Raw genomic sequence first — 12,928 nt, forward strand, 5'->3', positions numbered from 1 at the left:
ACAGCATTTTTCTTTTTTTCTTTTAAGTTACTGCATTTGTTTAGCAAGTTATATTGACCCATCTTAGTAAATGAGGGAAACCTTGCTGTGGTTTTAGTTCATGATAAAGCTGATACTGAGTTTAAGGGGGACAGGTTTCTTGCAGAATGTAAAACTCGCTTGAGTTACTTCGGTATGTGTTTTTCACTTCCTTAAGAGAAATAAATATATATATAAAAATCTTAACAATTAGGGTAAAGAAACAGATAGATTATCACTGCAGGAATTATATCTAATCATTAGAGTTTGACTTAAATATTTGGGGGAGGTGGTCAAGAGATATTTAGTGGTATGTGCTGCAGAACTTAAGCTGCTGTACTGTAGCTGAGAACAGAAAGACCTAAAACCTTATTTTTATACGAAAGTGTTTTGGTAGTGGAAGTCTTGTCAAAGGAAAGCTCTGCAAAACCTCCAGAGATCCTATCAAAAACTGTATTATTTTTCTAGTAGAGTCTTAGGCAAGCCATTCAGGACTTTATTATCCTTAATTTTGTCTAGTTTTTCAAACTTTTTTTGTTTGATTGTCATGTCACTTTTAAAGTTTTGGTTGACTACTTGATTACTGCAGTTTTCTGTGAATGTAACTCCAGTTGTGAAGCATATTGAAATCATTTCAGATGATTTGATGCTTCGCTGTTTGGCTGTTGAGTTCAGTCTCAAATATTAGGGCTTGAAGAAAATCAGCTATTTTAAGTTGCACTGTCTTCACATGATTAGAACAACTTTGTCAAGTGTTATTTAATAAATAACTGCATCTGAGTTATAATACATGGTCCAGTCAGGAAGTTAAAGCCTGCATTTAAAGTATGGGTAGAGCTTTCCAGATTCCATTCAGCCAGATCTAGTGGAGGGGAGGATGTTATCACATCTGTTGCAGATACATGTGGTAGGTAAGCCTGCTTGCTGTCTTGACTAAAAGAAGCCCAGCTGAGTCAGCAGAAAGCTGACACCATTCTCTCCCACTAATTTCTCTAGTTTGGCAAAGATTTTTTTATTTTTTTGTTTGAGCTCCTACTCAACTGAATCACACTGATAAGCTGGTGAGAGGAGTCCATTGATTGTACATGTGAAAGGTTCTGTGTAATAAAAACTTCTTGATGGCATTTGTTTAAACAATATTAATCTCAGATCTATCTGATCATTTGTTGGTTTTATTCACTTTTTAAAAAAAATACTGTCCATCGGTTGTTAGATACAAAAGATAGTTTTTTAAATGATAGGATGTTTGTTACCAAATGAATGATATTCTTCTGTTTTACTGTAGACTAGAACCAGCTGAACGACGTAACACTGTACCATGCTTCGCAATGTCCTAGGAAAAACCTTTCGATTTCTGGGGTATACTGTGCAATATGGCTGCATAGCGCATTGTGCCTTTGAGTACCTTGGAGGAATTGTTGTGGTAACTTTTCATTTTCATGACATTTTAAAAGAAAATAAAACTATAGTACTGAATTTGTTATATGTGATAACGTGGATATTTCAGGTTTCTTCATTTTCTTTAAAGCTTTCTTGAAGTGTGTTTAGTAAATGCCTGTTTTTTTGGAGGCAGGTCCAGCCTTTATGAAAGTGCTTTCTACTTTAGGCAGTCATATTTTTTGCTAAGTTACTACTTGAGGCATCACTGAAGCAAATGGGAAACTATGATTAAGCATTTTGCAGAGAGTACATTCTTCCAGAGAGACTGGAATCACTAATAATGCCATTGGAAATGCTGTTGTTTCCGATTCTGGGCAGATTTCTGGATGTTTTGTGCTCCTTCCCCTCCTCCCCAGGTTCTAAACCTGGCAGCTCCTGCTGCTGGACATAGTGGAGTTTGGCTGTATGCTGCTCTTGCAGCTTCTGTGTTTTTTTTTTTTTTTTAAAAAAAAAAAAAAGGTTGAAGTAAGGGGTAGGCTGGCAGAGCTTGGAGTGCCGATCCTGGTAATTTCCACGAATTGACGAATCCGTAATGCACTCATAGCCTAGTGCAGTTTGGGCCCGATCCTGAGCAAATATGGAGCTGTAACAGTCAGAGGTGCTCTGGAGTCTGTTCTTACCTTTTAAACGTATCAGATGTTCCTTGGAGCATCTCACTTTTTTTAGTTCTTTACATTATCCCTTTTCTAATTTATTAGCAAATAATTTGAGTATTAATGTATTTTAGATAAAAGTAACTGGAAATAGTAATTTTGTCTCATTTATTTTTAATTTGCAGTGTTCTGGACCTTCAATGGAACCAACCATTCACAATTCTGATATTGTCTTTTCGGAGAACCTTAGCCGCCACTTTTATTGCATTCGAAAGTATGCTCCTTTGTTGAGACTAGATTTTACATTACATTTGCCAGAGCTTGTCAATAACCACATTCCATCCACCCTTTATTTCTCATATTCTTCTGCTTCTAAATTGTAATTTTTCATAAACCTTCTCTCATTGCATCTGCTGGAAGTTAATTGAATGACTTGTCAAAATTTGTTTAGGATATAGTCTGTCACTTTTACAGCTTTGTCCAAAAAATGGAAGAATTCCCATTTCCCTGCCACCCCTCAAAACAGTTCTATTGTGTGAATGTAACTTCTCTCTAAGCAGTTTTGTCTTGAAAAGCAAGCTGTAGGTATTGCTTGCTGAGGTTGTTAGGAAAATGACCAAATGGCATAAATGCCATTTATCAAATGTCATTTTATTACTCTGTGTACAGCACAGTAGGCTCAAGGCCCTCACCCATTTTGTTGTGGTTTGTTTCACTGTACAGTCTAATGTATATAATCAGGAAGCAAAAATAATATAAGGTCTTATAAACTCAGATACTTGAAGTCCCATTGGAAATACAACATTTGGTCAGTAACATTTAGGAACACGGAATCTGTTCTGTTCCATCTTTATGTAGCAACAGGATCAAATTAAATGATACTCATTTCATCAGAGTCAATTAAAATGACATCTAAAGTGTTTCATATATGATCTAAATAACAAAGACTCTCTCCAAATGTACTTTAAGAACTGTGTGTAAAATTACACCCTGAGTAAAACTGAAGAAATGAAAACTAGACGATTTTCAGCAGAAGGAAGTATCCTTAATGTACATGAATATTTTTGGAGTATACACATTGATGCACATGTATTCAGCCAAATAGTTTGTATTTAGAGTTCTGTTTTTCTGTTTTTTTTCCTCTCAGAGGAGATATTGTAATTGTGAAAAGCCCAAATGACCCCAAATCAAATATCTGTAAAAGAGTAATTGGCTTGGAAGGGGATAAAGTCTGCACAAGCAACCCTTCAGATTTCCTTAAGAGTCACAGCTATGTAAGTATTAGTTTCTTGCTTTGTAAATTAATGATTACTGAAATAGGCCTGGTAGTCTGTAAAGGTTTTGCAATATTTGAGTATCATCATAAATCATAAAGTATGACATTCATAAATTATTATTCTTGTACAGGTACTGTAAAATAGAATATGTAAACTCTATGGCAAGCTGTCTCTCAGTTTTTTGTCTCTGTAGGAAGTGTAAGGAGATGATATTTTTGCTCTGCCCTTTGCTTAGGTCTTCTTCCCTGGAAGAATATTCTAAAATTCTCTGCATAAAGTGCAGTACAGATGGCAGACTTAAGGGCTTGGTCTTAAGGCAAAACTGTTTCTGTATTTTAAATGCCAAAGAAGTGAAAATTTTGTCTCTGCAATAAGCTTTGAGGATTTTGCTTTCAAAATTATATGTTATTGTATCTCCATATTTCAATATAATAGAATTTTAATTTTCTGAGTGTGGTTGGATAAGTAGTAATTTTCCTGACTTGTCCAAAAAGGTAAAAAGATGAAATAAAAAGAAAAAAATACTCACTTGTCTTTATGCAGATACTTAATGGAAGCTTGGAAAGATTTGCAAGAAAATCTTTTCAGGTTCCTCTTTTTAGGCTATCACTAGAAAAATCATCAGAAATCATGATTACAGAAAAATGCAGGGTTTGTTTCCCAAAACCATATTTGATCATTACCTCTGTTCAGCACCTTGTGACACCAGATTTTGCACAGGTGTTTTGAGTCTTAAAAGAAGGATATTCTGTTGTCTTTTCATACCCACTTCATCCTTACAATTAGGGTAGGACGAATTGGCATCTGGCCCATAGCTGAAGTCCTGTGCTGTGAAGGGAGAGACTTTAATGGAACATTCCTTGCAGCCAGCTACAGTTTGTGATAAATCCTTTAGAAGTGTAGCTGCCATAAAGACAGCCAACTGCCACCAGTGTGCCTCAAGGTACTGGCATGTCGTTTACATTAAGCAGCTGGAGGCTGTTGTTACTAAAATCAGTGGCAAAATTCTTGTCAATGTTGTGTCTAGATTCAGTGTCCAGCTTTAGTGAAGACCTAGGACCAGAAAGTAAGGAGATTCATACCCTGTGCTGAGGAGTTGAATTTGTTGCTTCTTCCTCTCCAATGTTGAGGCCAGACACTTGAGGCACCTGCCTCTAATCTGCCCTTCTGATCAAGTTCCAGTACCGCTGGAGCTTCTGTTCACACTTATGTTACTCGTGGTCAGAAAGAAGGAACTCATTCTTTGTTATGTTTTGAAGGGGAAGACAGATAATTTATTTTTTCCATAAATCAAATTGTTACTACTTAACCAAGAACTAAAAAAAAAATCCTGAAGAACCCCAGTCCACCTTTCTTACCAAGTTGAAGAATTTTTCTAGCTCCCATGGGAGTAGTAATTTAGATAAAATATGAATTTCCCAGAGCGGAACGAGCTGAAATGGAAGTCTGGATTCTATGTATACTGATAGAAAATGCAAACTGAGTTCCTCTAAGCATCTTGTTCCTCACTTAGTCTTGCAAAGGAAGTTCAGGAAAGATTTGCACTTAACAGTATGTCAGCCTTTCTGGAAACCCTAAGGGAATCAAATGAATATCCAGCACAATTTTGCGCCAGATACAAGATTTCTTGTCTTCAATTTTAATAAACAATGCAAGGAGAATGAGGAATGCTGAGTCCATTTCCATTTTTATAAAGGCTAATGTGTGGAAATAAAGCAAAGTGACATGCAAGCTTTCTTAATTCTTGCATCATAACTTGTATCTGGGGGGGGAAATGATCTAAATGGAAATGCTTTCGTTTGTTAGTGTGTATCTGCTTTCCCCCTATCTGTAGGGGTTGTTGAAGAGGTAAATCTTTCCATCTGTTCAGGAGACACTTCCTTTACAGAAGCAGTATTATATTCTCAACGGAGGTATCTGCACTTTAGGCTCATAAAGTACACTGGATTATTCACTAAGTAAATTGTTCTTGTTGGGGAGGGAAGAAGGGATCCGTGTCTGTTTAGGTAATTGTCTGATCAGATTCCTTATTGCAGTGAATTGCTGTGCTGTGCGCTTTTTCTCTTAATTCAGACACAAAACTCTTCAAAGCAAATAGTGGCAGCAGAGGTACAGAGAACTGGCTATTTGTTTTGTTGATACTTCCTTGGGAAGGATTAACCTGGGTTGGGTTTTTGGAAAAAAAGTTTGTCAAAACTGAGGAAAGGCCTTGGCTAGGATTCCCAATGGCCTGAGGGGCTGCTTGGGGTGCCTGGCTGCCAGGGAAAGGTGCAACTGCAGGCACTCCTTCAGTGAGCAAAGCCTCGAAATTGTCACGAGTTTTGTGGGTTTTATTTAGCTGCTAACTGCTTTTCCTAAAATGAGAAAACTCTGAGTGATACTGGGATGCCGTGACCCCCAGGTGTGCCAGGTCAAGGATGGATTGTTGTTACAGTGAACTGCTCGGCTTTCCTTGACTGTCTCCTCTCCTGTTTGGGGGAGTAGTAGTGAGCAGTTGCTGTCACGTTTGCAAACTTAGGACAGTACAGTAAATACAAAGTATCAGATGCCAGAAATAGTACCAAATTAAGTAGTTCAAACCTCTGCTTCATTCTTTGCTGGTGTTTGCCAGCCAAGGGTTACGAGTTGGCCAGCTAGGGGAGATGTCGGAATCGGTACAATGTACTTCACACAGCTGAGAGTGAAACCACCTCTAAGCAGCTGCTTCTCTTGTCGCCCCAAAAGGAGTATTTTTTACTCATGTCAGTAGGAATTGTGCTTAGTCTGCATTGAGTCTGTCAATGTTAGCGTTGGCATATTGTATAGAGTTTAAGTTAGGGATTTTTGTGCTTAGAAGCGCTGTCATAAATGATCCTTGTTCTGAAGCCTAAGAGAATGCTAAAATCAGGTCCTGCTTCCAGTCTTGTTTCGTTCATAAATATACGTCTCAAGATGGCTTATATGTGTATAGATAGGAGATCGGAAAACTCTGTTTACAGTTTCCTCTCTGTAAAATTATGCGGATGAGACACTTCATTGCTGCAGACAACCAAGTAGATACCTGTAGATTAAAAGAAAGCAAACACAACAAACCAACCTTCCAAGCTATAATAAAAATAAAGAAATCACAGAGAAGTTGAATATATTGTTCTGAAAAAAGATATTTCACTTGGGTAGAAACGCAGTATAGCAGTGGAAGTTACATGAAAGTCTTCATAGTGCTGTTAAAATACTTTTATTGCAATACTTAGCTGAAGTCACACGTTGTATGAGAGAAATTCTTTTTGTCACTGTGTGAAAGGCTGTACCAAAACACTGTCTTTGGAGTCGCTAGATTACAAGTTGATGGAACTAATCCCACATATCAAATCAACTGGTATAAATTAAGCACATGCTTAAATTAAAGTACATAAGGAATGTCTTTACTTTGGACCCTTTATGGTATATGCTGCTTCATATGCTAGAGGTTGGAGCTCATCTGCATAATAATACTGAGGGAAGTCTTCCAATTTACATAAAAAGTACAATGAAATTCCTTTGAGTAAGCTGCTATAGTGTAAGAATGTTAGGAAAATGTATTTTTTTTCTTTTCATTGCTTTTTAATTGATATTTGGTGTGGTGGATGAGTATTAGGCTTGCAGTTTTGCTGGGCTCTTTTTTTGGTTTTGTGCTCAGTGATGGTGTTTATAGATAAAAGTGAATTTACTGTAATACTTATTTGAGAATGTATAACGTATTTTTTACTGTACCAGAAGCAATGTGTTACGAACACAAAAGTTAAAAAGGTAAACAACTGATTTTTAGTAACGTGTGGTATTCAGACCTAGTTGCAATTATTAAAAAATATCTGTACTGATTTATTCATTCAACTATAAGTTCTAAGTAATGAGGGTTAATAAGGAAATTACTCAAATGCAGTAAACCCCTGAAATGATCTTATGAAAATTAACCTTTTAGGTCTCTTTTTAATTTAGGTTTTTATTTCCTGTTTTTAAAAGTCTTAATACAGATCCAGGTTTGTAATTCAGATTGAGTATCCTATTGTTGTATTTGTTTTAATGCCATTTACTTTAGCTTTAATTTCTTTAGTACCATATGTTCTTGTGCTGCAGCTCCTGTTTACAAATTGAAAAAGTGAGGGGTAAGTCATCAGATTAAAACAGCTTGTATGTCATAAACTACCAATATGGTAAGCCTTTGTGTCACTTAAACAAAAGTAGTACCTAATAATGTCACTTAATACAGCTAGAGTCTGTAAATAAGGAACTGCCTTTTGCAAGTCGTAGTGATAAAAAGCTGAGATACAAATCCATATCTCAGCAACACTCTGCTGGTAATCAATCACAACACACCGCTAATGCTGTGAGACTAGCTGATGTGGGGGAAGCGTGTTTACCTTGTGCTAAAATGAGGTTCATTGCGGAGATGGCATCTCTTCATCCTGTGGTTAACTCTAGAGCTAACATAATTCTGAAGATAATGCATCTTACCGTGTTTGTAGATCAGAGAAGTGGTCTTACGCAGTGCTATTAACTCTTAAACAGTCCTTGTCAAATGCAGTAAGAATATTGTGTGGGTACTAAGAGTAACATAGTGTTAATGCGAACACCACAATATCTTCATCACTAGACAGTACTACAGATTTTGGATGCACAACAAAAGATACTGAAAAGTGACTTGATATTTCAGAGTGCTTGATACCATTGGACAGTTTATTTTTAATTGCTATTTAGGATATTTTAAAGAAGGTTCTCAAAACACTAGTTCTTTGTCCTTAGTATCTTAATAGCTAGTTTACACTTGGTTTAGTATTTCAGTAAACTTAAGTTTTACTAGTTGTCTGTCAGGAGAAAGGAAATATCTTACTCTTTTTCTTCTCCCTAGTTCTAGTGTTCTAGAGATAAAGTTATGCCACAATTTTAAGCAGCAGGTACGCTAAGTGTTTGGTGGGAAAGAAAAACTGATTTGACGTACTCGTTCAGTTTGCAGATCCCTCTCTATCCCAGTACAGAGTCCACGGCTAGAGCTAATCTTGAGTTTTCTGGGAAGTAATTTAAAATCAAAGTTCTGATTTGTCAAAACTAAATTATCCAAGGGAAAACAAACAAAGAATTTTATCAATCTACTTCCCCGTATCTCCAGGGTTTCTTCTGCTCAAGTAGATTGGTCTTTTTACCTCTGCAGTTGTGGTTTTGGTTTTTTTTGGCATTTCAGGAACATATGAGTGGCTTGACCTAACGTGACAGCACTGGTGCTGTTCCCACAGCTTGTCCTCATGGCTGTGAGCTCAGGGAGGTGGGTGGCCAGCCATGGGCATGCCCACACCATAGCTCAGGCATGGGGCAGCAGCGAGAGGCTCAGCTTAAACACAGCACCGAGGTCTCTGACATCTCTTCCTTACACAGCTCTTCCCCATGGTCTGAACCGAGGCGAGACAGCTGCACCGAGGTGGGGGAGAGCACTGCCCAGGCTCTGACACATGGCCCTGGTTCTTCTGTTTAGCCAACTTATTATTCCTGAAGGGAAACCATACAGAAATTCTCTGTCTTGATTTGAGGGAAAGTTGTTTCAAGATCACTCATTTCTGAATTTACAGTACTAGATGCTTTTCCTCAGTGGAGTAGTGTCTTGGTTGCACTGGTGTCAGATTGGTTTGAACCTTCAAGATTTTATACGATTGTTGTTCCTCTGCTCCAGATGCAATATTAACTTCTAGGAGGCTGCTCACGATGATGAAACCAACTATTCAAGGACTCACTGAAGATTTTGAACACAAGTTTTATCCTGCCTGTATCTTCTTCATGTCAGAATGGAGGGAAAAAAATGAAATAGGTCCTTCTTTATACGTACTACCTAAGGCTAGGCTTAAATGATGAGACGGTGCAGAGCTGAGGCCTCAGACTGGATGAGCAGAGGTTCAGGTCTCTCCTGATGGAGCTGGTGGATGATGTTTTGAAGATTTCTTCCCCCTGCCCAGAGTATTTATCGGCAATTGTTGCTACCAGGCTTATTAGCTGGATCACTCTGTACACGTATGCCTTGGCCAGGGCATGCCAGCGGTGGTAACAGGGTTTGGGTTTTAACTGGGAACTTCCAGTTGGGGTTTGAACCTGTTTTAACTGGGAAGTTCCAGTTGCGGGTTGAACCTGTGGGTTTTTTGTACTCAAACCTATACTTAAGGGTGACCCGGTTACATCATCTGTTTTCTAGGGAAGAAAAGCATCAAATCCTTCTTAATGACTGCTGTGAGAAAAGTCTGTGTAACCTGCTACGTAATCTTTGCTGGATTTGTAATCAGTATTTTCTTCCAAAATATCAATCTTCTGTAAATCAAGGAAGCTAATAATAGTCTGGACTGATGAATCACAGAAATATTCTGATTTTTTTTTTCCAGGAGTTCCTAACTGTAGCTAGGAGATTTGTTTTGAAAGTTTTGGCCTATGAACATTTCAAAACTGTATTGGATTAACAAGCTAATATATTTTTTCACTCTTTAAAGCAAAATGATTTTGTTTTCAAAAGAGAACCATTGTTTTAATGCAAAGAGGGAAGAAAGCATGCGCAACATCTGTGCATTATTCTTCATGACAGTAATATGTGCTCATAGTTTTTATTCTATTACTTTTAATTTTAGCTGATAATGTTTTTAGAAAAGGAAAATTGGCTAATAATTTAAATTGAGGGTTGCAGCTAGAGATTTTTAAAATTGAATATATAGCTTTTCAGGCTGATTCAGATCAGCATATTTAATATACTCCAGATCTGAATATTAAAGGAGAATATCTATAGATGTAAAGTAAACAATGCATGCAAGCGTTTGAATTATTATTTAACACATTTGGAGAATCCTGCGATAGCCCCAAAGTGGTAACAGAAAGCATGTTTTGTCATCATTTGACTGGCATAGCTATTTCTGACATGAAAATTCTGTGCCCTTTCCCATACAGAAGGGAGTGCAGTGATCAAACCCTTTGAGTTCCAAGTAAGCAAGCTCGGGGACAGCGGTAGCTATTTGTGCATTACACAAAATTTAGAAGGAGCAACAATGGTTTAGAAACCAGCATTCAAATAACCTATGAGTGCTTCCACAGATTACTGTAAAATCTTCCCCCAATCTTTATTGAAGATCAATGCTCATCTGGTATGTTTGTGTGATAGAAAAAAGTCTTACAAATTCAAATCTAAGTTAATATACTTTTAGTTTCCTTGTAGCCCATGAGTTAACACTGCTACCATTTAAGGTTATGTGATTTTAATATTTGTTAATAATTCATTTCAAAACCTAAAGATAGACAAGTCTTCATATCATTCCTTTTTATAAATTTTCTATTAAAACAGCCAGTGACTTAAGATAGAGAATGAATTAGTAATATAAATATTTAATCACAGTGAATTTCATTTGAGTAAAAACCTGTTAGTGTTTCATTGCCGTCTTTCTCATAATAATCTGGACCGAGGTCATAATGTATTCTTTTTAATATGTGTATTTAAACAAACCGGGACAAGCACATTGTCTTATTCATAAGCAGCTCAAACTGTTCAATAAGTAAAAGGAAAACGCTAAACCTTATGGAAATGCCTGTGAATTTAAGGTAAATTCATTCTGTCATACGCTTCTAAGAAGTATTAAATTCCAGCCTTTTACCTAGAAGCTGTTGATTTAAGATCTGCTCTGCTGTTAGAGTTCTGATGTGGTTGCTACCATTTCATAGCTTGCTTCAGCATGAGAAAGGAAATGTAAATGCTTATGCTGATTTTGAAAACATTGAGCTAATTAATGTCGGGTTTTATATAGATGGCAATCTTAATCTGAACGTTTATGGTAAGTCTACAGAAACAGTGCCTACAGCAAGTGGATCATTAAAAAAAGGGTATCTGCTAAGCATTATTCACTCTTGGTTCTGAATTAATAAATAAAGGATTAAGGAATAGTTATGTGAGACTTTAAGTGTAGAGCGATAAAACAAACTCCTACATTTCTATGGTGTATATTTTATCCTAACTAGATGCAATTTACTTAAATAAGGCAATTTAATCAGTATTTAGTAAATTTGTCATTTGATATTGTAGATTCTTTCATCATATTTCACTTTAATCAAGAAAGGTAACACCTGTGGTTTATTCACAAAAGCTTCTTTTGTTCAATGAGCACCCGCAGGCCATGAAGCAATTACATTTGTTGCTTGTACCAAACTAGGAGGCACTTAAATAGACCTTAGTAGGGATAGATGAGAACTTGCAGACTTTATTCTTTTGTCCAGCACTGAAATTAGTTCTTATCATAGCTCAAGAAGGAAGCCTCTGAACTGAAAAGAAAAGATGGGAATGATTTAAAGTTCTTCTTAAGTTTGAAACTTTGATATTGCTGGAGGTGATGTGAATACCTGTGACCTTATGAAAGTTCAAACTTCATCTGCTCCCACCCAGCTGATTGTACATGCTGATGCCCTTTGACAAACACAGACTGCTTGGAATTCCAAAAGGAGAGACTGCAAGATATTAATGTTTATAACTCCCCATTTATTTAATAAACCCCCCTATTTTCTCCATCTCTAGTACCCACCCCCCACCCTCCAAGTACCCCAAAATCACAAACGAAAAAAACCAACCCAAACCACAAAAGCCCATTTTCATTTAGTTGAGTTTGGGGATATTTTTGAGGCAGATAATTTAATCTGTTAATCTTACTCGCAGTAAGTGGTTTTCTAGTATGCCAGTTAATGCAGCACAGGCATCTCATCTCTTAAAGCTGGTGAGATTACTCAAAGAACAAAGTTTGGCGTCAGACCAAAAGAATAAAATCCTTTGTTGATCCCCCCTGCCCATTTATGTAAATTAACGTTTTATGCTAATAAGTATGCATAAATACCTGACCTATACTTCAGTTTTGCCACTTTAACTATACCACAAAGTAACAACAGCCCTGCAAAGGTAGCCAGTTTGCCGCAGTGAAAGATGCTTATTTATCTGAGCTGGAACAGAATAAGCTACCGCCACAAACTCGGTTGTTCTCTAAATTATAATCTTGCCCTTCTGGTCTATCAGCTCCTGTACCGGAGCCCTCGGAGCCTTGGAAAGGAGAAGGGGGAAGAGTCATGTGTCTGCTCGGTGTCTTGTATTCTCATGCATATAAACTGCACCTCAGATAACTGGTTCTGCCTGAGAACTGCTGTTCCTTGGAAATAAATCCTCAGATAATCTGCACAAGACCAGAGGCACAAGGATTGATGAGGCAGAGGCAGTAATCTGCAGGCGATCGGAGGCAGTGTGTTTTCGCGCGAGCCTGCCCTGCTGTGGAATTGCTGGTTTTGCCTGTGACCCACTAGTCAGTTGTGTGAAAAATCAGTCGCTGGGCTTGTGAGACTTTCGCATCTTAGGCTAGGCAACGTTTCAGTTTTCCCTTACACACAGCCCAGAACTAAGTCAAATGTTTCTGGCATTCTTGTCAATATAGTAACCGTGATTTCAGTTGTTCTGCTTAGATACAATTCATTTTGCCCAAGAGGTCTGTGGTCCATGGCCTGTAGATACCAAAATGCAGCCTTGTGAATTGTCAAGCAAGTGGCTTTCCCGTTGCCCTGGGTTTTTTGGCAATAGCAGCCTATTGGTGCATAATTAGT

The 12,928-nt window shown here is 37.5% G+C and overlaps 1 protein-coding gene across 2 annotated transcripts in view; it reads left to right on the forward strand.

The window, feature by feature from the left end:
- Positions 1-12,928, forward strand: part of IMMP1L (inner mitochondrial membrane peptidase subunit 1) — a 36,490-nt gene that overhangs the window by 15,175 nt on the left and 8,387 nt on the right. For both annotated transcript variants that reach the window (XM_037401675.1, XM_037401676.1), the window contains 3 exons: positions 1,304-1,441; positions 2,237-2,325; positions 3,199-3,325. In XM_037401675.1, coding sequence (XP_037257572.1) covers positions 1,337-1,441; positions 2,237-2,325; positions 3,199-3,325 — 321 coding nt within the window. In that variant the 5' untranslated portion in view covers positions 1,304-1,336. The remainder of the gene's footprint in view (positions 1-1,303; positions 1,442-2,236; positions 2,326-3,198; positions 3,326-12,928) is intronic.

Source organism: Falco rusticolus, chromosome 10 (genome assembly GCF_015220075.1).
Source record: "Falco rusticolus isolate bFalRus1 chromosome 10, bFalRus1.pri, whole genome shotgun sequence".
Lineage (NCBI taxonomy): Eukaryota > Metazoa > Chordata > Aves > Falconiformes > Falconidae > Falco > Falco rusticolus.